Below are 24,477 nucleotides of genomic sequence, written 5' to 3'. Positions count from 1 at the left end.
TCATGGTACCGCACATGTAACCCCAGAAAGGAAACCCAGATGAGAGGGGGAAGATGTTTTGTGGCATAACTGAATCCTTTAGGGAGGAGTACTTTGTGATATTTCCCTTAGCAAAACATCATATTGCTTGATAAAAACAGTCCTTTAAAAAATCGTCCTTTTAAATTTTTCTTGTTTTTCTTTTTTTTTTTTTTCTGAGACAGAGTTTGGCTCTGTCACCCAGCCTGGAGTGCAGTGGCACAAACTCAGCTCACTGCAACCTCCATCTCCTTAGCTCAAACAATCCTCCCACCTTAGCCTCTCAAGCCCAACCTTAAAAAAATTTCTATAATTAAAAAGACAGGTCGGCACAGTGGCTCATGCCTGTAATCCCAGCACTTTGGGAGGCCAAAGCAGGCAGACCACTTAAGGCCAGGAGTTCAAGACTGGCCTGGGCAACACGGTGAAACCCTGTCTCTACCAAAAATACAAAAACTAGCCAGGCATGGTGGTGCGTGCCTATAGTCCCAGCTACTCGAGAGGCTGAGGTCAGAAGATGGTTTGAGCCCAGGGGCAGAAGTTGTAGTGACCTATGACTGCACCACTGCATGCCAGCCTCAGCAACAGAGACAGGCTGTCTCAAAAAAAAAAAAATAATAATAATAATAACAAATAGCTGGGCATCGTGGCAAGCACCTGTGGTTCCAGTTACTCAGGAGGCTGAAGCAGGAGGACCACTTGAGCCCAGGAGGACAGGGCTGTAGTGAGCCATGATTGCACTACTACACTCCAGCCTGGGCAAGAGAGCAAGACTGCCTCAAAAACCAAAAACCAAAACCAAAAACAAACCATCCATCCATTGAATTTTAGGGACCCCTTAGGTCCCCTTGAACTCGGCTTATCTAGCTAGGTAAGCCAGAACAGAGTGGTAGAGAAAGGCTATCAATGAAGAGAAACACAATAAAAACATTACCTAGGTTTACAGGCTATTGAAGAGTTCCGAAGACACTTTCCCAAGCATTATCCTTGCAACAACTCTGTAAGGTCACAGAGCTGGAGGCAGGGTGCAGCGGCTTGCCTTGAGGTCATGAGCTAGCCCATGGCAGGGCAGCAAGTGCTTGAAGTTCTGAGGCCAAGCCCGGTGCTGTTCACATTTCCCATCCTGCTTCCCAGGAGGGTCCATGCAGATCCTGTGGAAATGGGCGTTTCTGCCCCTATTCAATCCTCTGTGCATTCTTCACGAGTGGTTGGATTTCCATGATTTCACTCTCCCAAAGTGTCCTATATTGAAGCATATGGAACTGCTGCCCTTCCACTAAACCAGCACAGTTTGCTAAGCACCCACTTCTGTACTGAGGAAGGCAGTAGAGCCAGGCTGAGAAGAAAGCGGACTTGGGCCAGGCTGGTGGGTTGGAATCCTAGCTGTGCGGCTGAACAGCTGACCAGTTTGAGCACATTACTTAACCTCTAACCAATGAACAAAACGTGCATAGCCCAGTTACAAGGACATGATAAAAATTCAGTGATGCAGACTTTCACTTTTATTGAATCTTCTGCTTTCTCTGGGACCGCAGCATTTTAAAAACTCTACCAATAAGAGATGGATTCACGTCAACTTCATTTTCTTCTTTCCAAGAAAAAAAGTCACAAACACAGAAGCACAGTCAGTGCCTTGTCCGTGTGTGTTCATGGGTTTAGCTAACGAATGTACCTGGTTGTGCACAGATCCACATAATCAATCCCACCCCTGAAGCCAAGCTTACAGTTTTAAAAAAATCAATACATGCCACTCATCTTTCTAATCTCTTCTCACATGTGACTGACAAGCATCAGTCAGTATTGCTTGTACAAGTTACTGTTCTTCAAAGCAGGGGCAGGTGGGCCAAACGCCAAAATTACCTAAACAGCTTGAACTCCTGGAGTTTTCCTCCAAGCCCGTGTCGAAGGGGGGAAATCCTGTTATCCAGGGCTCCACCTACAGGAACCAAAAGGCAAAGGCTAAAAATTAAGGTGGGTGCCATTAATGCCTAGTAGAGAACTTTCCTTTCTTCTTTTGAAAAAGTTTCTAAGGCAGTCCTGAAACCATAAGTTTACTTGTTGATATAATCCCTTTTCTAAAACTCTGGCCAGAGAGTCTTCATAATCTAAGGGACCGAGAATCAAGCAACCTCTTCCTCTTGATGTATTCCCCTCCCACCTATAAAGAACCTCCTAAACGTGATTTTGATACAAACAGAACACAAAAGGACTCTAAAGCTGTAACACTATTTTTGATAGTTATACTTATGGCACTTTTGAGTTTTCTTGCAGCTCATCTCCATCTCATTTTTAGGATTAGTGTGTATCTGTGTGCGTGCGTGTGTATGCACGCATGCACCAAAACAACTTCGATTTCGGACATAAAATCAATGACAGTTTTTAAACCACTTGACGGAAGGTTGGAGAGAACTTTTACCTTTTATTTATTTTGTGCTACAAATCAGGTATATTTAATTCTCTAGATTAGTGGAAATAAGCTTGGATGGTGGCCTGCTCTCGAAGGCTTTTAAAAAAAAAAAAGCTCGGATGGATAAATAAAGTTTCCAAGACATAAAGAAACAGCTTGTTTTAAATCTGTGCTTCTATTTCTCTCTCTAAGGGATGGAAGTTCACCAACTAGAGATGTACATTTCCTCACAAAGGACACTTAAATTTGCACCCACAGAGACAAATGCTCATATGGGGACTCAAGAAGGACTAGGGGTTGGAAGAGGCTTCAGATCACATAATAAGAAACAGCTGAAGAAAACGGGGGTGCTCAGCCTAGGGAAGACCAAGGGGTGGCCTGACAGGATAACTTGGGAGGTCAACCAGCCTCACCGTGTGGCATCACTAGTGGACAGAGTGGAGCTCACGTTCAGAAAGAACCTTTTAATAATGAGCATTGCCCACAAAGAATAAGCTGCACAGGTCAGGGGTGAATACCTCATCTCTGAGGGTGTTCAGGCAGGGCCTGGAGAGGCCAAATACTGGGAACATTGAAGAGACTCAGGAACTGGAAGAAGACTGAGCCAGATTATATTTAACACCTTTTATTTTTTTGAGACAGGGTCTCACTCTGTCACCAGATTGAAGTGCAGTGGCAGGATCTCAGCTCACTGCAACCTCTGCCTCCCGGGTTCAAGCAATTCTCCTGCCTCAGCCTCCAGAGTAGGGATTACAGGTGCACGCCATTACCATCCAGCTGACTTTTGTATTTTAAGTAGAAGCGGGGTTTCACCATGTTGTCCAGGCTGATCACGAACCCCTGACCTCAAATGATCCACCTGCCTCGGCCTCCCAAAGTGCTGATTACAGGCATGAGCCACCACACCTGGCCTAAAATCCTTCTTAGCTCTAAAATCCTGAGGCTGTATAATAAAACCCCAAACAACTTAACAGTCCTCTTGTTATCAGGCTGGTGGTTGGTTACCATCCCCCAGAGTCATTGTTAACATATTAAACAACATTTTGTGTTTCAAGCCCTGATTTAGCTTCAAAACAACTTTTCAAAAGAAAAGAGAACAAAATCAAACTAAAGCATAGGCTGTACCAGTGTCAATTTCCTATCTTTAGCATTTACTATAGTTATGTAAGATGGAACCACTGGAAGAAGTTAAATGAAAAGCTGGGTGAAGGGTAAATGGCACTTCTACTATTTTTGCAATTTCCTGTGAACTTATGATGATTTCAAAATCAAAAGCTTTAAAAAAAAAATCAAATTAGCCCAGGCACAGTGGCTCATGCCTGTAATCCCAGCACTTTGGGAGGCTGAAGAAGGAGGGTTGCTTGATGCCAGGAGTTCAAGACCAGCCTGGGTAACAAGGCAAGACCCTTGTCTCTACAAAAAATTTTTAAAATAGTGGAGCTGATGGCATGAGCCTGTAGACTCAGCTACTCAGGAGGCTGAGGTGGGAGGATCCCTTGAGCCTGGGAGGTTAAGGCTGCAGTGAGCTATGATCAGGCCACTGCATTCTAGTCTGGGCACAAGAGACCCTCATCTTTTAAAAAAAAATCAAAAATCAAATTAAAGATACTTCCCCAAGAAGTTCTAAGTAACATTAAAGGCAACTACAAACCAGTTTGGTTTAGAAGTACAGTGTCATCAGCCATGAATGACTCTGCGCAAGTATCCACAGGCAGTAGGGCTCATTTCAAAACTATTCAAGACTATTCCAATCAGCTCATTTCAATCAGCTATTAAGATTTACAATCATGATTAGGAAAGTATGTATCATGTTGACAGGTGTCTAATTTGGTTATGTTGATCATAAATCCTCAGTTATCTGGGATCACATCATTAAAATCACCTATAGGCAATACATTCTTACAACTGCTTCCTATGTGGTACTACAGAGGAACCACATATAATTATTGTATTTCTCATACTGCAATACAGTAATTTGTTTATGTCTTACTTCTTCCACTAACCATGACTTGCAACAAGAACTACATCTTGTTCATCTCATTTTATCACCAAAACCTAATCCATAGTAGGTTCTCAATAAATAGTCACAGAGTGAGTATATTAAAAAACAGTAATTATTTTCTTGAACTTCTGGGGGTGGTTTCCTTTTCTGATACAAAGACAGCCAAAGAAATCTCAGAGAGTCTCTATTTTAGAATCAGTATTAAATATGCATACATATACATATGTGTGTATGTCACAAAGTCTCTGAAATACAGAAGTTTAATCTCGAAAACTATCTCTTAACTACTTGTTTTTGATTTGTTAGTTTCCTAAGATATAGGTTGGATTTGGAATAAAATAGAAAGGTCAGGCTTTTCCAGGCAGACAGGAAAACCAATATGAATTGTTGAACAGATCCCCGCAACTTCAAAGTTTCTGCTGGAATGACCTTTGTCTAATTTTATCAAATGCACCAAGAAGAGCTTCTTTCAGAAATTTTCAAGACAGCATCACCTTTGGATTCTTTAATATTGACAGATCAAAAAGCATTCGGTGATTTCTCTGTATTTTCTATCTCTTAGTTAAGTTTATTAAAGTATGCATTTTTCAAATAAACATTTTGAACAGGCCAAATCAATGAAAGCAGTGAGATCACAAAGTGTTGCTTCTCAGTACATTAGCTTCTTTAGAAAATCCAAAAGCCACAACCAAAGATCAATGATGCTATCTTAAAGACATGACAGAGGCTCCTTAAGACCCTAGAGACACCAAGGACCCCACAGGCTCAGTCATATAAACAGGCTCAGAAGCTGGCTTGATCCTCAGAACCTCTGCAAAGCCATCACCAAACCAGCAAGTGACATGCGCTATGTCTACGGTAAAGTAGAAAAGGCGGTCCTGGCAAAGCTTCCGGCGGTACACAGACCGAGGGTCCGCTGACAGCACAGCCTCGATGGCACACTTTGCTTCCCCGGCTGACTGAAAATATTTAAATGATGCCTGACCAACATCTGCAATGAAAAGAACACAATGAGCAGTATCATGCAGGTCAAATTTCACAACAACAAACTTCAGTATGGAATTTGGTTGGTTCCTTAAAGATCACTTAACATGGACAGGGTTTGGAAATCGATTTGATCATTACAGAGACTGTCACCTTTAAGAGGTCTTTACTGTCATTAGGCTTAACTTGTACACCCCTAAACTTTCGTTCTACTGAACAGAAAAATCATGGTACCATTTTTCCTTACTCTCCTAATTACAAGAGGTGAGCTTCCATTTTCTGTCAACCAAAATGACACTTTCCTGACATCCAAAATGTCACTTTTCTATACTCAATGTAGACTTTCATTCCTTGTCATTTTCTTCTCAGAACAGAGACAAGGAAATTGATGACAGTCCCAGCACCCTCAGAAAACACAAGAAAGAGAACCCACACACACTCAGAACACCAGCTATAGGCAAGAGAGCCTGCACCAGAAAGCTGATGTCACAGCTTCACAGTTACCAGTAACGTCCTTTTGTTTTAGGACTCTCTCACATCCGTGTCCCTAAGGAACAGCAAAACTTCCTATGTTTGTAGGATTTTTAATGTATTTTAATTTTTTAAAATACAGTATGTAGAAAACATAAATTTAAAAAGTAACTGCAACCTAGTTTTTCAACATCACACACATCCAGACGAAGGCCAGCCCCTTCCAGGAAGGTATAGACTTTAAAAACACTGCCCCGACTCAAAATACCATCTGTGGTGGCAGTGGATATTTATCCCTTTGGAGTGGATTTGATTTCTACAAGCAGCCAAAAATCACTATGGCCTATATCTAATAAGCAAGTTGGGTAAATAAAGCCATGAAGTACAATTTTTAGTCAAAAATCAATTATATGGGCTGGGCACGGTGGCTCACACCTGTAATCCCAGTACTTTGGGAAGCTGAGGCAGGCAGATCACGAGGTCAGGAGTTCAAGACCAGCCTGACCAACATGGTGAAACCCCGTCTCTACTAAAAATACAAAAAAAAAAAAAAAAAAAAAAAAAAAATTAGTCAGGCGTGGTAGCACACACCTGAAATCCGAGCTACTCAGTAGGCTGAAGCAGGAAAATCACTTGAACATGGGAGGCGGAGGTTGCAGTGAGCCAAGATCGCGCCACTGCACTCCAGCCTGGGCAACAGAGCAAGACTCTATCTCAAACAAACAAAAAAATCAACTATATGGCAATAAGTTTCCTTTACTGCATGGCTCATAGAAAATGGCTCCAAAGGCCACTCAAAAATGAGGAGCTCATCACACTCTCCAGTGACAGTATTTCTGGTAGAGGCTCCAGTCTCTGCTTGGCTGTTCATCGGGCATGGGTGCCTTCCCCCAATTCCCTGCCTACTCATCCTGCCAAGCGAAGCTCAAGCACCGTTTCCTCCCACACACCCTCCCCGACCCAAGTCAGGATTCTCCTCTCAGAATGCCCACAGCACTCTGCCCAGACCTTTACTCCAGCACCAAACTTCCTCCCATTTCAACACCTTTACCCTCTTCTAGACTCAGAACTTCCTGAAGTCATTTCTTATTTCTGCAACGGCTCTGCATTTTGCTGTTTGTGATCGATCAGTTCCTGTTTTCTAGTTACACTGCCTAATTTCTCATTTTAACCATTTTTTAAATCAATAAGGCATATTTCAAACACCTGACACATACTGCACTGCAGTTAGAAAAACAGAACCTTCCATAGTAGGTTGCATTCAACAATAACCATGGGACAAGAGGTAAGTGTAAACATAAAGTGTCTAGGAGGCAGGACTGTTTTGTTCCACCACAAAATCCTTTTACAACCGATCATCCTCCTCCCATCAACTGTATACAGTGATGATATAATCTCCATTAACAGAACTTTTTAAAATAAAGAGATCAATTTTAAAATCAAAAGCTTTGTTTAAAAGTAAAGACTCAGGCGGGCACAGTAGCTCACGTTTGTAATCCCAGCACTTTGGGAGGCCAAGGCGGGTGGATCACAAGGTCAGGAGATCGAGACCATCCTGGCTAACACTGTGAAACCATGTTTCTACTAAAAATACAAAAATTAGCTGGGTGTGGTGGAACATGCCTGTAGTCCCAGCTACTCGGGAGGCCGAGGCAGGAGAATCACTTGAACCCGGGAGGCAGAGGCTGCAGTGAGCTGAGATCGCACCACTGCACTCCAGTCTGGGCTACAGAGGGAGACTTTGTCTCAAAAAATAATAATAATAAAATAAATAAATAAAGGCTTAAGAACGAATGAGAAGCACAACCCTCAAGTGACATCGCCACTTGTGACCATAAGACTGCTGCACCCAGAGGTGCAGGGGGTGCCCTGCATATGGCACCCTGCTGAAGTTGGCATGTTGGGGCTAAAACCAGTGCTTGGGCCCTGGCAGGTGGCTGCCTCCCTCCAGAGGAAGGGGTGGCTTTTCCTTTGCAAAAGGCAACAGTATGGGCTGGCTGAGGCTCTGACAGGAAGAAATGGGGAAATCTGAGTCAGATGTCATGTGCCTCTAGCACCAACTTTTAGACTTCTTTTTCCCACCAGAAGAACTTCCTTCAGGTTGGAGTATCAAAGCCAAATACCCCAATAGCCTCTTCATTCTCTCCCTGCTGGTAAAGCAGGGGAAAATCTAGTGTTGTGTAAGCCTTTATTTTCTGGATATGGAATGAAAGTCTTCATTGTCTCAATAAGGAATTCCAGCTTGCCTGTGCATGTCATTGAGGTGTGACAACCCAGAAATCACCCAAGTAGTGATCTGAACCCAGAGATGGTCTCCTGCTCTCTGGGGATAGAGACATCAAGTTCCTCTGCCTTTCACTCCTCTCGAGCAAAACTCAAGATCATACAATGGCTTATAAAACTCTTAGGTGACCTTGTCCCTTTTCTAGCACCTTTTTGACCTCATATCCTTCCACTCAGCTCTCCTCAGTCCACTCTGGCCACGTGACCTCAAACATGCCACAAACCCTCCACTCTGAGGCTGTGCACTGGCTGTCCCTCAGGCCAGCATGTCCTTTTGGTGGACAGGCTGGCTCATGTCTTCACCTCTTTGACCTTTGCTCATATGTGTCTTCTCAATGAGGCCCATTGGGACCACCTATTTAAAATTGCAACAGGCTAGGTGCAGTGGCTCACACCTGTAATCCCTGCACTTTGGGAGGCTGAGACAGAGGATCCCCTGAGCCCAAGAGTTCAAGACAAGCCTGGGCAACAAAATGAGGCCCCATCTCTATAAAAAAATCAAAGTATTAGCCAGGTGTGGTGGTGCACCCCTATAGTCCCAGCTACTCAGAAGACTGAGGTGGGAGGATTGCTTGAGCCCAGGAGGTTGAGGCTGCAGTAAGCCATGTTCTTGCCACTGCACTCCAGCCTCAGTGACAGAGTGAGACCCTGTCTCAAAAATAAAAATAGTAGCCGGACGCAGTGGCTCACGCCTGTAATCCCAGCACTTTGGGAGGCTGAGGCGGGTGGATCACAAGGTCAAGAGATCGAGACCATCCTGGTCAACATGGTGAAACCCCGTCTCTACTAAAAATACAAAAAATTAGCTAGGCATGGTGGCACGCGCCTGTAATTCCAGCTACTCAGGAGGCTGAGGCAGGAGAATTGCCTGAACCCAGGAGGTGGAGGTTGCGGTGAGCCGAGATTGTGCCATTGCACTCCAGCCTGGGCAACGAGAGTGAAACTCAGTCTCAAAAAAATAAAAAATAAAAAATAAAAATAAAAATAAAAATAGTAACACCCCAATCCTGCTGTATTCTCTTTTAAATTTTTCCAAAACTCTTATCACTTTCTAATATTATATAATGTTGAACATGTTTGGTATAATAACTTGATTGCTTATCATGCTTTTAGTTTGTCTCTCTCCTCCCCATTAGAATACAAGCTGCATGAGAGCAGAGGTTTTTAAAATCTGTTTTGTTCAGTGATGTATTCCAAGAACCTAGTCCAATGTCTGGTACCTAGATGAAGCTCAGTAAACAGCTGTAGAATGAATAAATGAACTTCCCTGTTTACATGGCTATACTGGCTTTTTACTGAGTTGTAACACAAAGAACAGCTTTTTGCAATCTGACATCTCCTTGGCAACTAGCAGCTTCTTCTTGATGGAGTCTCACTCTGTCACCCAGGCTGGAGTGCAGTGGCACCATCTTGGCTCACTATAACCTCTGCCTCTCAGGTTCAAGCGATTCTCCTGCCTCAGCCTCTCGAGTAGCTGGGATTATAGGCTCCTGCCACCACACCTGGCTAATTTTTTGTATTTTTAATAGAGATAGAGTTTCCTCATATCGGCCAGGCTGGTCTCGAACTCTTGGCCTCAAGTGATGCACCCACCTCGGCCTCCCAAATTGCTGGGATTATATGAGTGAGCCACCAGGCCCGGCCTGCAACTAGTTACTTTTTACTGGTATCACTGTATCCACATATTAACAGCCCCTTCCTTCATTCTAGGCTGCTGCTTGGGATCTGCTGTGGGCTAGGGAAACCAGATAACATTTGTTAAGAACCATGTGTTAAAGTAAGCAGCCTCCACATAAGAGCCCTCTGGCCTCTCTTCTGCAAGAAAGTGTATGCCTCTAGCAGTGGGACTTTGTTGGGGCAATTCCTGTGCTCCTGAAGTCCTCTGTGCCAGAGGCTGAGCTATGGGCTACCTGACTGTCAGAATATAATGTAACATTTCTGCAGTCAGACAGCAAAACAAATGAGAAAACTTTATGTACTTAAGTATAGAACAAGCACAATTTAGCTTCTGAATGATATTTGAAGACTCTAAGAACTACTGTAACAAGTAGACAAGGGGCTGAAAGTCATGGGCCACATTGTGAGGCAGTAGCCAGCCTCTGCCAATGCTTTACTGACAGCCTGGAACTAACTGTGCTGACCACACAGCTGTCCAACAAAAGTTATCATATGGTGGTGCTGCAAAAATATTATTTTATACCTGTTTCCTAAAAAACAGTCATACTGAAAAACACTCCATATAACTGACCTCAGAAATACCAAACTTGGCTAAATCTCAGAGTAAAAGTTCATCTCTCATTCAGAATGAAGAAACTGAACATACCTGGTTCACCTTGTGAACTGAGATGCACAAGGTCCATCTCGGCATGAGGAGTAAACCGCACTTTTAAAGTGGCCACAGGGGCCTCTCTCACCCAGGCAGGAACCACGCTGTGGGGAGCTCCATCAGCCCTTCCAGCAGGGTAGTGAGGGGCCCTGGGCTGTGTCTCCACCCCGCTTCCTTGCATGACTGCTGCTCCGTCCACTCTTTCTAGCTTCTTATCTGTACCTTCCTCTAAAAAGCTCTTCTCCAGGCAATATGGGCCAATTTGCTCTTCTGCCACGCTGGAACTCTGATTACTTCTTGATTCCAAACCAAAATCAGCTGTGATCTCCCTGTGCCTAGGGAATGCTTGCTGACTTTGTGCTGTGTCACTGTGTGTCAGGCAGTTTTCTTCTGAAGTTCTGTCTTCAGGACATTTAGGTTTCTCCTTAGTGCCATGGTGGGATTGTGGCTCATCACACCCTGAGAGCTGTCGCTGGTCACAGCTGTCAGTCTTGCTGTCAGACTGGAACACAGTTTTTAGTTTATGTTGGTTATTCTGTAAATTAAAATCTGCTAAAGGCTCCATCACATTTTGTGGTGAGTCATACTCAGCTATGTAGGGCTTGATGTCTAGTATGGGTGTGCCATGTATCATGTCAATTCCAGAAAGGTATATAGCTCCACCTATAACATAAAAACGTGAAAAATGAAGAACAGTGCAAACACTTAGAGAATACAATCATACCCCAGAATCCTCTAACACTGTCTGCTTATGCCTCACTGCGTTTACTCACAATTCATTCTCCCACATAGACCTGGTACCAACACACATCCTTCTTTCTACCTGGAAGCCCATCCTCTTCTCTACCTATCAAACGCCTATTTACTCTTTGAGGCCCTCAAAGTACACATCTTTTACAAAGCCTTTCTGGCTGCTTCAGACAAAAGCATTCATTCCTATAGTCCCCATAGAAAAGCCTGTGCACAAACCTCTGCTAGAGCCCTTTCCCCATGGTCAGGCAGTGACCTGCTTAGAGTCTTTGTCCCTAGACAGCAAGCAGGCCCCTTAACACAGGCTGGGGCCAACTAATCTTTGTATCACTGGTGCTTCTGTTCCAGAGACATAGTAGTCCTCAATATATCTCTGTGGGACCAATGAGGGTTTCTACTGAGGGTTTCACTACTGCTTCTGTTCCAGAGACATAGTAGTCCTCAACATATCTCTGTGGGACCAATGAGGGTTTCTACTGTGGCAAACAGATCCAAAGGTGGCCCTGTGACCCCTTAACTCCTGAAGTTCATGCCCTTATATAATCCCTCCCCTTGAGTGTGACTGGCTTCTGACCAATAGAATATGGCAAAAGAGGTGTGATGTCCCTCCAGTGACTATGCTTTTCATGAGCACTGCTGCTGACTGGAAGACTGACTTGAGGGACTCTCCTTGAGGGTTTGCTGAAGTAGGCAGGCATGCTGGAAGCCCACGTAGCGAGAAACTGCAAACGGCCTTTAGGAGCTGAGGGCAGCCTCCAGCCAACAACCAGCAAGAATCTGAGGTCTCCAGTCCTACAATGGCAAGGAAATCAATGTGGCCAACAGTCTGGGTACCCTTGAAGCAGATGCTTCCATGGTCAAGCCTCCAGATAAGAACTCATCTCAGTTGACAACTTAACTGCAATCTAGTGAGACCCTAGGCAGATGACCGAATTAAGCTGTGCCTGTCCTTCTGACCCACAGGTACATAATAATGTTTCAAACACATGATAAATGTGTGTTGTTTAAACTGATGATTTTGTGGTAATTTGTTACCACATGGATGTATTAGATTTCTGTTGTTATTTCTGTAACAACAGAAATCTAATACATCCATGAAGACTCAAACGATTAAGTAGCACGTAAGTCAGCATTATCAATACTAAAAACAAGACTCTAGTCATCCCATTGGACAGACGCTGTCCAGGTCCTGCTATAAATAGTCATCTACTAACCTGACTCTCGGAAAATAAGCCAAATGAGAACAGAAAACCTGCATGCAGTCACATTTGATTCCGTCTCCATTTAAGAAAATTGTAACTAATACAGGACCCTGATTTCTGAAACATGTTTATTATGAATGAACCTGGAGCCCTGGAAAGATGATTCTGGATTTGCTAGATGATGAATTATGCCTAACAATATCTGTAGGAAAAAGAAAGGCACTGTAGCATAAGCAAGAGTTCAAGAGATTTAGAGTCAGACGATCACCTGGCTGGATGCTATTAGACAGATTATCTAACATTAAGGAGCCCCAGTTTCCTCATCTCTGAGATGGGGATTGCTACTTTATCAAAGCCACAAAGCCACTGGGAGATAAGGTATGTGAACACTAACTGTAAAGCACTGCACAAACACTAGGTACCATAAAGCTTATATAGTAATGTCTACAGTGCTACTGTGTTTGCCTTTTAACCTTTCTGACTTAACATCCCCCATTGAAACATTAAGTTCTTGAGGGCAGGGATTTTTATTTTTATCTGATTTGTTTACCACTATAGCTCCAGCACCTAGGACAATGCCTGGCACATATTCAGTGCTAGAAAATATGTGTGAGTTACATGAATCATCATAAAATATTCTAGTACTTGCTATCCAAATTGGTTAGCCATTACAAATTGATAAAATTCAAGGTGGATCAGGTACCTTTTCTGGGACAACTACCTAAGGCCTAGTTGAGTACAATCCAGTGAGGGAGTTCAAGTTCTGGGAAAGAACAAGCAGAATAACTGCTCTCATCTACCTAGTGCCCAATAGCCTGGAAAGTAGTTTTAGAACTTTTATCTTAGAAGAGTCTCAAAATAGCCTATTGAATCACAGAGGAAGCAGGTCCTTCTCCTTTGCCCACTTCACAACCAGTAGGCTGAAGCCTGGAATGGTCTCCTGACTCCTAGTTTACCTGCCATTTCATCTTCTGCCTCTCTAACAAATGCATCTATTAGGTCAGAGTGATTCAAGAATGGAATGCTTTCCATCAATGTGCAACTAGGTTATATACGAACATACAGTTAAAACTAGTTAGTTGAAAACTTCTATAATCTGACCAATGTTTGTTCTTGTAGTGTGATTCATCCCAGACTCCTGCCACATTGTACAGTTGACATGTGCACTGCAGCCATGATGTCTATTTCCCCACGACTACAAGGAAGGAATACCAGCAGTCTATGTGTTTTTCATATGTGCATGTACAATGAGTTATTCTGTGTTAAACTGAAAAATTATTTTAAATCATTTTGTATTTATTGCATTCCAAGTCAAGAGAAACTTTGGTTACTAATTTAATGATTATGAAATCTTTGTGTTACTTCTAAATAATTTACTCGTTTGGGATATATGTAATAATATAAACAAATTCTAAGCATCCTATGAGAGTTTATTTCAACATTTTTCAATGCTGACATTCTTTCAATCACTGTATTTTCTTCAATGTCTTGTGGTTCTCAGGAGTTAAAATCATTGGTACTCACCTGAAAAAACAGCCAGTGGTGAATGCTGTGTTTATTTTAAAAGACTTTTCTGGGTAAGGAAAAAGGTAAAAGTAGAAATGAAATGGTTACCTTCTACCTTTTCCAGCTTGGCCAGAGTCAGTCCTATTGCATTGGGGCGATGAGGGCTCCTTGTGGAAAAAACTCCAGTCTTCGTACCGTTCAGCCTAGGAGGCTGCACTTTTGCCTTACAGCTCAAATGACCATTCTTGTGAAAAACAAATAAAATCCTATTGAAAACAAACCAAACCATGGAATAAGAAAAGAGCACAAGTTATTTTATCACGATGATCTGATGGGGAAAAAAATGCAATCTCCCACAAATTAACAGAAATCATCTTTTAAATAGTATTAAATTGTAATCTGGTAGGAAGAAAATAACACCATCCCCCTTCCATAAAGGAAGACAGAATCTCATCTCCACATGCTTTTCACCTAACACAACAACTGGTATACAATAGGAACTTAAGAGACCTTTGTCAAGTATCCAATAAACAAAATTTACTAAGTGTCTGCTGTTTGCCAGGTAGTATGGTAAAACATTTTTATACTTGTTTCATGCAATCTTTTTAACAATCTTAAGTAATATAATTTATCCGCCATTTTTGGGATGAGGAAATTGAAGTTCAGAAATGTTAAATAACTTGATCAGACCATCCTTTTTTTTTCATTTGGCATTACCAGACCTTCCTAAATAAGATACAAAACCAAGAAGCCATGAAGAAAAACTAACAGATTTGAACTCATGAAACCATTACATTTATGTATTACAAAATGTCAGCCTAAGAGAAAACGTTTGCTACATACATAATGGACAATGGGTTAATATCTGCAGTATGTAAATTGTTCCTACAAATTACTAATAGGACACTATGTAAAGAACATGAATATATGAACAGGTAATTCACAAAAAAATGGCAAGTAGCTAAGCACCATAAGAAAAGATGTTAAGCTTTACCTATACTTAGAAATTTCTAAATTTAGAAATTAAACTAAAAAACAAAAATACTCTTTTTCACCATCAGGCAAAAATGTAAAAAACTGCTAACATATTGTGTTGGGAAAGGTGTAGGAAAAAGGTCATTTGAATATATTATTGAAGTATACATTGGTTAATTTTAGAGGATAATTTCGAAGTAGTTCTCCAAAATTCTAAATATGCTTAACTTCTAGCCCAGCAAATCCACTTCTGATATCCTGTCCATATAAATGCACAAGTGGCCAAAAATGTGTCTAAGGGAAGGTCTGTCATGGTATTATTATAATAACATAGCTCTCCATTAACAAGAGTGTGCATGGTACATCTATATTTTGTAATTTTGTAATAATAGACAGCTAATAAAGCAAAAAAAAAAGGTAAATCTACTGCCATGAAAGCTCTCCATGGTATAGCCTGTTAAGTGAAGTATACTTTTTTAAAAATAAATACCTACTCTGTATGTATATATTTGTTTCTATGTATATTTGAAAAAGAAAACATTAAAAGGTCTGGCAGGATCTACACCATGCTGTTAACAGTAATAACCTCTGATGACTGACTGGGGTTGGGAGAGGGGGAAAAAAATGGGAGGGATAAGGATAAATCTCTTCATATACTTCTGAACCCATTTTTTCCATCATCGATGTCTTTAACTTTTAATTCAATCAGGATCACAATACAAACTAGGTGAGAACACACATTTTCTTTCTAATATACTCTTGCCCCAAACTAACATGAAAAATAAACTATTTCAGAATAAACACTTAATTTTCAGTTCTCTACCAATAAAAATAGACCGATTCAGACTGAACACAGACGGAATTTGAAATGACAACAAATAATGCTAGTATAACACAGGCCCTAATATAGGTAACACATAAGGTATCCAGATTTCTACAGTGTCTTGTCTTTTAGTAGTAGACTTAATTCTGTGTGAGTCTAGAGCAGGATCTGCACATTTTTTCTGTAAAAAGTCAGAGAGTAGTATTTTAGGATAAGCAGGCCAACCAGTCACTGGAGAGACTATTCAACTCCACTGCTGCAGCACAAAAGCAGCCACAAACAATACAGAAACAAATGGGCGTGACTGTGTTCCCATAAAACTAACTTACAAAAATGGGCCACTTTACTAACCCCTGGTCTAGAGGATAGAATAATGACCCAGGGGCAGAATCAAGGAGGTCTATCATTCCCACTCAGCAGGTGCTCATCACAATAAGAACCAACTTCAAACAGAACATGCCACCTCAGTGGATCCCAAGCTTCCCTGAGGATGTTTAAATGACACAGACCATCATATACACAAATACAGGACAAAATTCCATAGAACAGGCTCGTCTGAAGGTAGTGAGTTATCTCAACTGATTATGTTCACAGTCAGTTACAGATTGAACTTACTATTTTTCCCTTCTCACTATTGCACTTGTCAAAGAAAAAAAAAATTCCATGCAAAAGATGAAAATTCCAGCCTGGGCAACATGGTAAAACCTCATCTCTACCAAAAATACAAAAAAGAATTAGCCAGGCATGGTGGCATATATCTGCGGTCCCAGCTACTCGGGAAGATGAGGTGGGAGGATACCCTGAGGCTGGGAGGCAAAGGTTGCAGTGTACTGATACTGCACTAAAACCTGGGTGACACATCAATGATAGACTGGACAGGGAAAATGTGGCACATACACACCATGGAATATTATGCAGCCATCAAAAACGATGAGTTGGTTTTCCAGGTACCATCATTCTCAGCAAACTGACACAAGAACAGAAAATCAAACACCGCATGTTCTCACTCATAGGCAGGTGCTGAACAATGAGAACACATGGACACACGGAGGGGAGCATCACACACTGGGGTCTGTTGGGGGGAAATAGGGGAGGGACAGCAGCAGGTGGGAAGGTGGGGAGAGATAGCATGGGGAGGAATGCCAGATATAGGTGAAGGGGAGGAAGGCAGCAAATCACACTGCCACGTGTATACCTATGCAACAATTTTGCATGTTCTTCACATGTACCCCAAAACCTAAAATACAATAAAAAAAAAAGATATGTAAATTACATCTATGGTTTTTATATAACTAAAAATTGGTAAAGTAACAAAGACATCTGAATTTAATTATCAAAATATCTGAATCTTGTTTTGGTTTAAAAAGTAATAAAATGCAGATATACATAAATCTTATTTAAAAAAAAAAAAAACCTGGGTGACAGAGTGAGACCCGTCTCAAAAACAAAACAAAAAGATGAGAGTGGTCTGGATGGCAGACTCCAAGCTTGCCTTCAACTGGAATACTTTATTCAAGGGCAAGTTCTGGCCCCAAGTCCTACATCTAACTATAAAACAACTTACCAAACATGAGAAAACTGTTCTAGGCCCATCAGGGAATGTTCAGGATTATTAAAGATGCTCTTTCTAATCCTCAAACAGGCTCGAGAATAGCTACAAACGGACGGCTGTCTTGGAGTACCATTCTTGGCTGAGAAACAGGATTCCAAGTAGCCAATTGGCTCAGTTAAAATATTCCCTACAGGAGAAAATTAGGTAAGAAATTATTAGTCAAAATGTCAAATCAAATTGTAAGACAACATGTTTTCTCTAATGCATTGGTTTCATAGTTTTAAAATCTTGGTGTTGTACAACTATAAAATGATTTTTTATAGTATTCATGAAAACATCTAAGTATTCTCATCGTTACATACACATACATCATTACGTACATAGTAATATCCCTTTAGATATACTAGAAAGAATAATAGTCCAAGAAAGAAAGAATAAAAGGAAGGAGCCATTTTCATAATACATACTATGACCATAATTAAAATTCTATGCTACCAAAACTAAGTTATGTGACTCTGGCCAGAGCTATGAGGGTATTTCTAACAGAGGAGACAGTGTATACAAAAGCAAATGAGAAATGTCATAGTATACGCAGGGAACAAGCTATTTTGATTGGCTGGAGTATGAAATAAAAGGCTGAGAATGGTCCCACCATAGAATCCTCTAGAGTGTGCTAAAAATTAACAACAACAAAAAAAGGCAGAGAATAGTGAATGAGAAACACTGGTTGTACGTAAGTAAGGAACTCTTCAATTGAAAGCAACAGAACATATGAAACAAACTAATTTAAGAAATAAAGGGAGCTTATAAGCTCATAGTGCTAAAATATCTAGAGGCAGGGTAGATTTCAAATTAGCCTTGGTCCACTAGCCTGCTGCCCCTCTAGAATGTAAGCTCCATGTGGGCAGGAGTTTTTCTGTCTTGTTCATTGCTGCATTCTCAATGTCTAGTATATTGCCTGCAAGGGAGTAGGTACTCAAAAAATTGATGGTGCATGGAAGAAAAGATTATGTTAGTCTAAACAAATTAATATGGAAATCAAAAAAGTAAAATAATATGTATAACATAATCCCACTTATGGGAATTTGTTATATATTTACCTATTTAAACATGTACAAGCTATGTCTGGAAAGCTATCTGGAAAGATACGTATCAGTTTTTTTTTCTTTTTTGAGACAGAGTCTCGCTCTGTTGCCCACACTGGAGTGCAGTGGCATACGATCTTGGCTCAATGCAATCTCTGTCTCCCAGGCTGAAGCAACTCTCGTGCCTCAGTCTCCCAAGTAGCTGGGATTTATAGGTGCGCGCCACCATGCCTGGCTAATTTTTTGCATAGAAGATGTTTCACCTTGTTGGGCAGGCTGGTCTCAAACTCCTGACCTCAAGCAATCTGCTTACCTTGGCATCCCAAAGTGCTGGTATTACAAGTGTAAGCCACCACACCAGGCCAACATTCACCAGTTTTTTTAAACAGCTGTTAATCTGGGTAGTGAGATTTTTAAATTACCTTTATATTAACTTTGCAATTTCTATAATATTTGAAATTTTTTCAATAACCACAAATTAGGCCAGGCATGGTGGCTCATGCCTATAATCCAAGCACTTTGGAGGCCAAGGCGGGCAGATCACCAGAGGTCGGGAGTTCAAGACCAGCCTGACCAACATGGTGAAACCCCATCTTTAAAAAAAAAAATTAAACACACACACACACACACACACAAATTAGGCCAGGCACAGTGGCTCACGCCTGTAATCTCAGCACTTTGGGAAGCTAAGGTGGCAGGTCACCTGAGGTCAGGAGTTCAAGACCAGACTGGCCAACATGATGAAACCCCATGTCTACTAAAAGTACAAAAATTTTAAAAAAACTTAGCGAGGCCTGGTGGTGCACACCTGGAGTCCCAGCTACTCAGGAAACTGAAGTAAGAGAATTGCCTGACCCTGGGAGGCAGAGGTTGCAGTGAGCAGAGATCGTGCCACTGCACTCCAGCCTAGGTGAGCAAGACTCCATCTCAAAAAAAACATACAAAAAAAAAAAAAAACACACACACACACAATTTTTTTAGAGTAATAACATATTTCAAAAGAAAAAAAAAGGCCAGACACCATTAATACAAATTTAAAGTCTAAGGTCTCCATGACTACCACTTTGAATTTATAGATAACTTTCTTATTTTCACATTTCATGAGAGCATTATCAATTCTGAGAGATAATATAAAGACATTTTAGACTTTTATTTTATTTCCTGCTTCTTTAAATCTACCCTACCAGCATAAGCTGTAAGACTATAGGTATGTGGCTGTCCCTCAAGTATTCTTTCATTACTTTTCACTTCTAGAAGCTATATTATTTGACACATATAAGTATTATATGCAACATACAAGTTATACAGCATACTATAATGAAACCCCATGTACCCACCATCCACCCCAAAAACTAGAGCATTACCAACAACTTGTGTCTTTTTTTTTTTTTTTGGGATGGAGTCTTGCTCTGTTTCCCAGGCTGGAGTGCAGTGGCACGATCTCGGCTCACCACAACCTCTGCCTTCTATGTTCAGGCGATTCTCCTGCCTCAGCCTCCTGAGTAGCTGGGATTACAGGGATGCGTCACCAAGTCCAGCTAATTTTTGTATTTTTAGTAGAGATGGGGTTTCACCATGTTAGTCAGGCTGGTCTTGAATTCCTGACCTCGTAATCCGCCCACCTCGGACTCCCAAAGTGCTGGGATTACAGGCATGAGCCACCACGCCCAGTCCAACTTGTGTCTTTTTAGGTGTTTTTGTTTTTTGTTTTTTTTTGAGACGGAGTTTCACTCTTGTTACCCAGGCTGAAGTGCAATGGCGCGATCTTGGCTCACCGCAACCTCCGCCTCCTGGGTTCAGGCAATTCTCCTGCCTCAGCCTCCTGAGTAGCTGGGATTACAGGCATGCGCCACCATGCCCAGCTAATTTTTTGTATTTTTAGTAGAGATGGGGTTTCAGCATTTTGACCAGGATGGTCTCGATCTCTTGACCTTGTGATCCACCCGCCTCGGCCTCCCAAAGTGCTGGGATTACAGGCATGAGCCACCGTGCTCGGCCTGTGTCTTTTTAGGTTTTATCTCACACCCTTCTTTTCCCTCTGAGATAAACAGAAGCCTGAATTTGGTCTTTATAATTCACTTCCTTTTTAAATATGATTTTATTACATGTACATGCATGCCTAAACAGTATTTCATTGATTTTTGTCTTAAGATCTATAAACACTGGTATCAAACTGTTGTCTTCTCAGACTTGCTTTTTCTCTCTCAATATGATGAGTCTAAGATCCATGCATATTCTGTATGTTTTTCACAACTTTAATTTTTGTTGAAGTATGTTTACAGGCATTTTTTTTTTCTTTTTGATTCTCATCCATGCGTCTAAGGAACAGATACAGTAAACATCTTAAAAATGAAAAAACTGATGCCAAATGACCTGGTGTATCTTCTATATGTCTGGAAGATAAATGTCCAAAAAAGACTCATAACCTAACCACAAAATCCCTGTCTTGTTTTCATTTGTTCAAGAAACATTTTCTGGCTACTACTCTGGGTACACTGCCTATGAGTTTGCCCTGCTCCACAAAGAGCAGTATAAGAAAAGAGAAAAAAGAAATACTATTTTCCAAGTGTCTACAATTGCCAGACCCTCATTGTGCTAAGTTTAGACAAAATATACAAACCAAGAACTCTTACTACAGTGGAATTAATGGTTGGGGAGAATCTCACACCATGCTTCAATATCATGGGAAATGTCCTGTCAGCAGTAACATGATCAAAGATGCCCTTGACTCTTTGATTTGGGACCTAGGAATTTATATTATGGCTGATTTATCACTCCACTGAATCAGTCTATACCTGTTTTTCACAGATTACACAAATGATATGACAAATATAAGTGGCTGCCAATTAGATTTATTTCTATCCTCTTTGTGCATCTCCTTAAGAACACAAGCAAGACAATGAACTGCATTAGCAATGAATCGAAAGTATACTCAAGAGCTACTTTGTAAGAGTTCCTCTAACTCTGCTACTCTAAAATGTTTGGGACCACTTTCAAAATATCAAATATCCATATCTTAGTATGTGTAAACTCTTCTGGGACATATTTATGTATTCTCTGTGCCCTCCTGGGGATAATGCTATGAAACATAAATGCTGTTTGAAGCAGAGACCTGAGACCATTTGCCAGGGGGAATTCTGGTCTTCTTCCTCTTGACTATCTCAAAACAACAACAAAAACCCAAAAGAACAGTAAACACCTACCAAACAGTAAACAGTACTACCAAATGGTAGCACTTGCTAAGGGCCTGGGGTACAAATAACCGGTTCTCATCCTCAAGGGTTTCCAGACAGAGAAGGACAAGTAAATCAACCATTCTAGCTAGGTGCCTTTGCAGGGATAAAGACAAGCACAGGTATGCCAAATACCAGCACAAGAACCTCATGGAAATGAAGAGAAGTGGTTCCTCAAAGGAGCAAGGGAGAATTAGGACCGGTTTCAGAATAGAGAAAGGATAAAAACAACACAGGGCCACTACACTAGCTGTTTGACCATGGACAAAGCCAGCTTATCTCTCTGAATCCGTTTTCTCATCTGTAAAACAAGGATAATAATATCTACTTTGGAAAGCTGTAAGAGTACTAATAAAATATGTAAACATCCAGTAAAATGAAGGCATCCAGCAAGAAGTGCTTTTTAAAGTCCCTGCTCAGGCTTTTTCCTCTTCTAAACATTACAACTGTGTTAACGGTAATAAGTAAAAAGCCAGCAAGTAATCAATGTGAGGGGTTTTGTATACAAGGCTTGTCTACACGTCTTGCTCTAAAAATTTCTGCCTGGACTATTAAGTTGCCCTTGTTATGCTTTCTCTCCCCACTCCAAGTTCTTTCTCTTCTCAAAATACTCTAGACCAATCCTCAACACTCCTAGAGTTTCTTGTGTTACGCTAACTCTTCAAACTCTACATGTTCCATGTTAACAGACTTTGTATTTCTTAGCCTGGTCTTCAAGGTTCTTCACAATCAGAATCCAAAGGTTCCTACCTCCCTGTTCTATCCAAAGCTTTAGATTTTCTAGCTCCCCAAACCTATACTGTGGACTTCTGAGCCCTGGCTTCTGCGTTTTCCTTCCTGTCAAAATATTAGACTTGTAATCTGGCAGTGTACAACAATTTTTTTTTTTTAGCACATTTCACCAGGTAATAGCACTTCCAGGAAATTTAACGAAGTTCAAACTTTAGAATGCACACAAAGATTTCGCCTTCAAGAGCTTTCTTTTAGAATAATGCAAACTGGCAATAACCTAAATGTTCAGTAACAAGAAGCTGGTTACATAAATTAGAGCACATCTCTAAAACAAAGCGTTAGGTCAGTTGCAGTGGCTCACGCCTGTAATCCCAAAACTTAGGGAGGCTGAGGCAGGGGGACTGCTTAAGCTCAAGAGTTTGAGACCAGCCTGGGCAACATGGTGAGAGCTTACCTCTACAAAAATTAATAATAAAACAGTTTGCCTCTATAAAAATTAATAATAAAACAAAGTGTTAAAATTAACATGAATTGTCCCGTTAAGATCTTTTTAAAATTCTTTTAGAGTTACTAAACAGTGGGGTCGCATAGTACCTCACTTTCCAAGTGTGCATGCAAAAAAAACAAGAATGGAAGGTAGACACCGAGATACTGACAATGGCTTTCTCTGGCAGGCTGTTTTAATTTTCTTACACTGCTTTCTAGTTTCTAAAGCTAATATATTCCTCCACGAAGACGTGTGAGTAAAGAAAAAACAAATTCTAGGCCCAATTTAAAACTATTTTCTCCCCCCCAAACTTTTCCCCTTCTCTCTCCTCATTCTTACAGGGCAGGATGCCTCTCTCCTATGGCATTTACTAATTTCTAACCCGCCTAACACCACTTCCCATTCTCTATGGCACGGAGAACCCCCTAAAGTAAAGACTGCTAGCTTCAAGTGGCTGCTTCAACTACTGAGCCAAGACTAGGCAGACAAATCTTGTACCAAAGCAGAACAAGCCAGATGACGTCATGCCGCGCGTCTAGGCATATCACGTGATCGCCGCAGCACGTGACCTGTGCCTTCGTCGTAACAATGAGAATGACCCAGGTCAGTTCTAGATCTTGCATTTCACGCCCCTCTTGGCAATGAAGTCAGCTGCCTGGAGCTAAGCCTCTCCAGAGTGCGGCACCGCCAGTCTCTTGGAAGTTACCTGTCTCCAGAGCCGGCTTCACGCACCCGCACAAGTTCACTGTAGGCCGAGGCCCTGGCTTCTCCAAGCCGCGCATAGCTACTGGTTGCTGAGGTGCCCAGCCGACGCGTCCAGCCTTCCGCTTCCGCTTTCCATACCTGACGCAAGCGTAGTAGCCTCGCCGGCGGCGTGCCGCCGGCCCTGGAGAGTGCGCCTGCGCAGTGTGGCGCTGCGGGATGCTGGGAGGTCTACAAGAACCGTTGAACCTGTATCCTAGGCGTGTTCCCCTCCGGGACCACGATATCGTTTATCTTACGCAAAGCTGCTGCAGTTGCCGGCCCTTCCAGGCAACGGCTCTGGTTCCCGCGCTTTCTGAGAGGGAGCACACATCGATGAAGAACTACGCGCAACTATGCCTTTCTCTAAACATTAGTAAGCAACCTACACGTCCAGTATGACCCTAATTTTTAAAGGATGTGTATATGTAATTATCACAGAGCGGAAGGACTGGACCTTAAGAAATGTTAAGAATTCTCGGGCACCTGTGGTTCCAGCTACCCAAGAGACTGAGGCGGGAGGATCGCTTAAGCCCAGGAGTTCGAGGCTGCAGTGAACCGTGATCGCGCCACTGCACTCCAGGCTGGGTGTCAGAGTGAGACCCCTTCTCTAAAAAAAAAGAAAGAAAGAAAGAAATTCTCCTTGGGTGATGGGAAAACACATGTGATTATCCTTTTTATGCTCCAGTTTTTCCATATGCTTTGTCAGTAATGAACCCCAGATAAATCTTATTTCAATTGTGGTGGATGTTATAAAGGAGCCCTACTATGTGCTAAGGGTTAAGGAGTGGGGACTGTTTCTTGTGCTCCACACCTTACCAGAACTGAAGTGAGAATGAAATTATAAGAGTCAACGTGCCATGTACATTGAGAGGATTATTGTCGTTTCTAGACAGCTCT

At 41.7% G+C, this 24,477-nt stretch overlaps 1 protein-coding gene and 1 long non-coding RNA gene across 2 annotated transcripts in view; one reads left to right on the top strand and one right to left on the bottom strand.

Annotated features, from left to right (window-relative positions):
* Positions 1-23,667, bottom strand: part of TRMO (tRNA methyltransferase O) — a 28,803-nt gene extending 5,136 nt beyond the window's left edge. Inside the window, exons 1-5 of the mRNA XM_064379707.1 lie at positions 23,543-23,667; positions 17,312-17,486; positions 14,058-14,215; positions 10,489-11,154; positions 953-5,418 (exon numbers count right to left, since the gene is read on the bottom strand). Of these exons, the coding sequence (XP_064235777.1) occupies positions 5,159-5,418; positions 10,489-11,154; positions 14,058-14,215; positions 17,312-17,486; positions 23,543-23,618 (1,335 nt within the window). The 5' untranslated portion in view covers positions 23,619-23,667 and the 3' untranslated portion in view covers positions 953-5,158. The remainder of the gene's footprint in view (positions 1-952; positions 5,419-10,488; positions 11,155-14,057; positions 14,216-17,311; positions 17,487-23,542) is intronic.
* A 106-nt stretch (positions 23,668-23,773) lies between these two features.
* LOC105733382 (uncharacterized) overlaps positions 23,774-24,477 on the top strand; it is a 50,663-nt gene continuing 49,959 nt past the window's right edge. Inside the window, exon 1 of the long non-coding RNA XR_001111262.3 lies at positions 23,774-23,953. This is a non-coding gene — a long non-coding RNA (uncharacterized LOC105733382). The remainder of the gene's footprint in view (positions 23,954-24,477) is intronic.

The sequence above is a fragment of the Aotus nancymaae genome, unplaced genomic scaffold, assembly GCF_030222135.1.
Source record: "Aotus nancymaae isolate 86718 unplaced genomic scaffold, 86718_ANA_hifiasm-v0.15.2.pri h1tg000003l, whole genome shotgun sequence".
Classification (NCBI taxonomy): domain Eukaryota; kingdom Metazoa; phylum Chordata; class Mammalia; order Primates; family Aotidae; genus Aotus; species Aotus nancymaae.
Note: the sequence above shows the minus strand (reverse complement) of the source record. Positions and strands in the feature narration are given on the sequence as shown.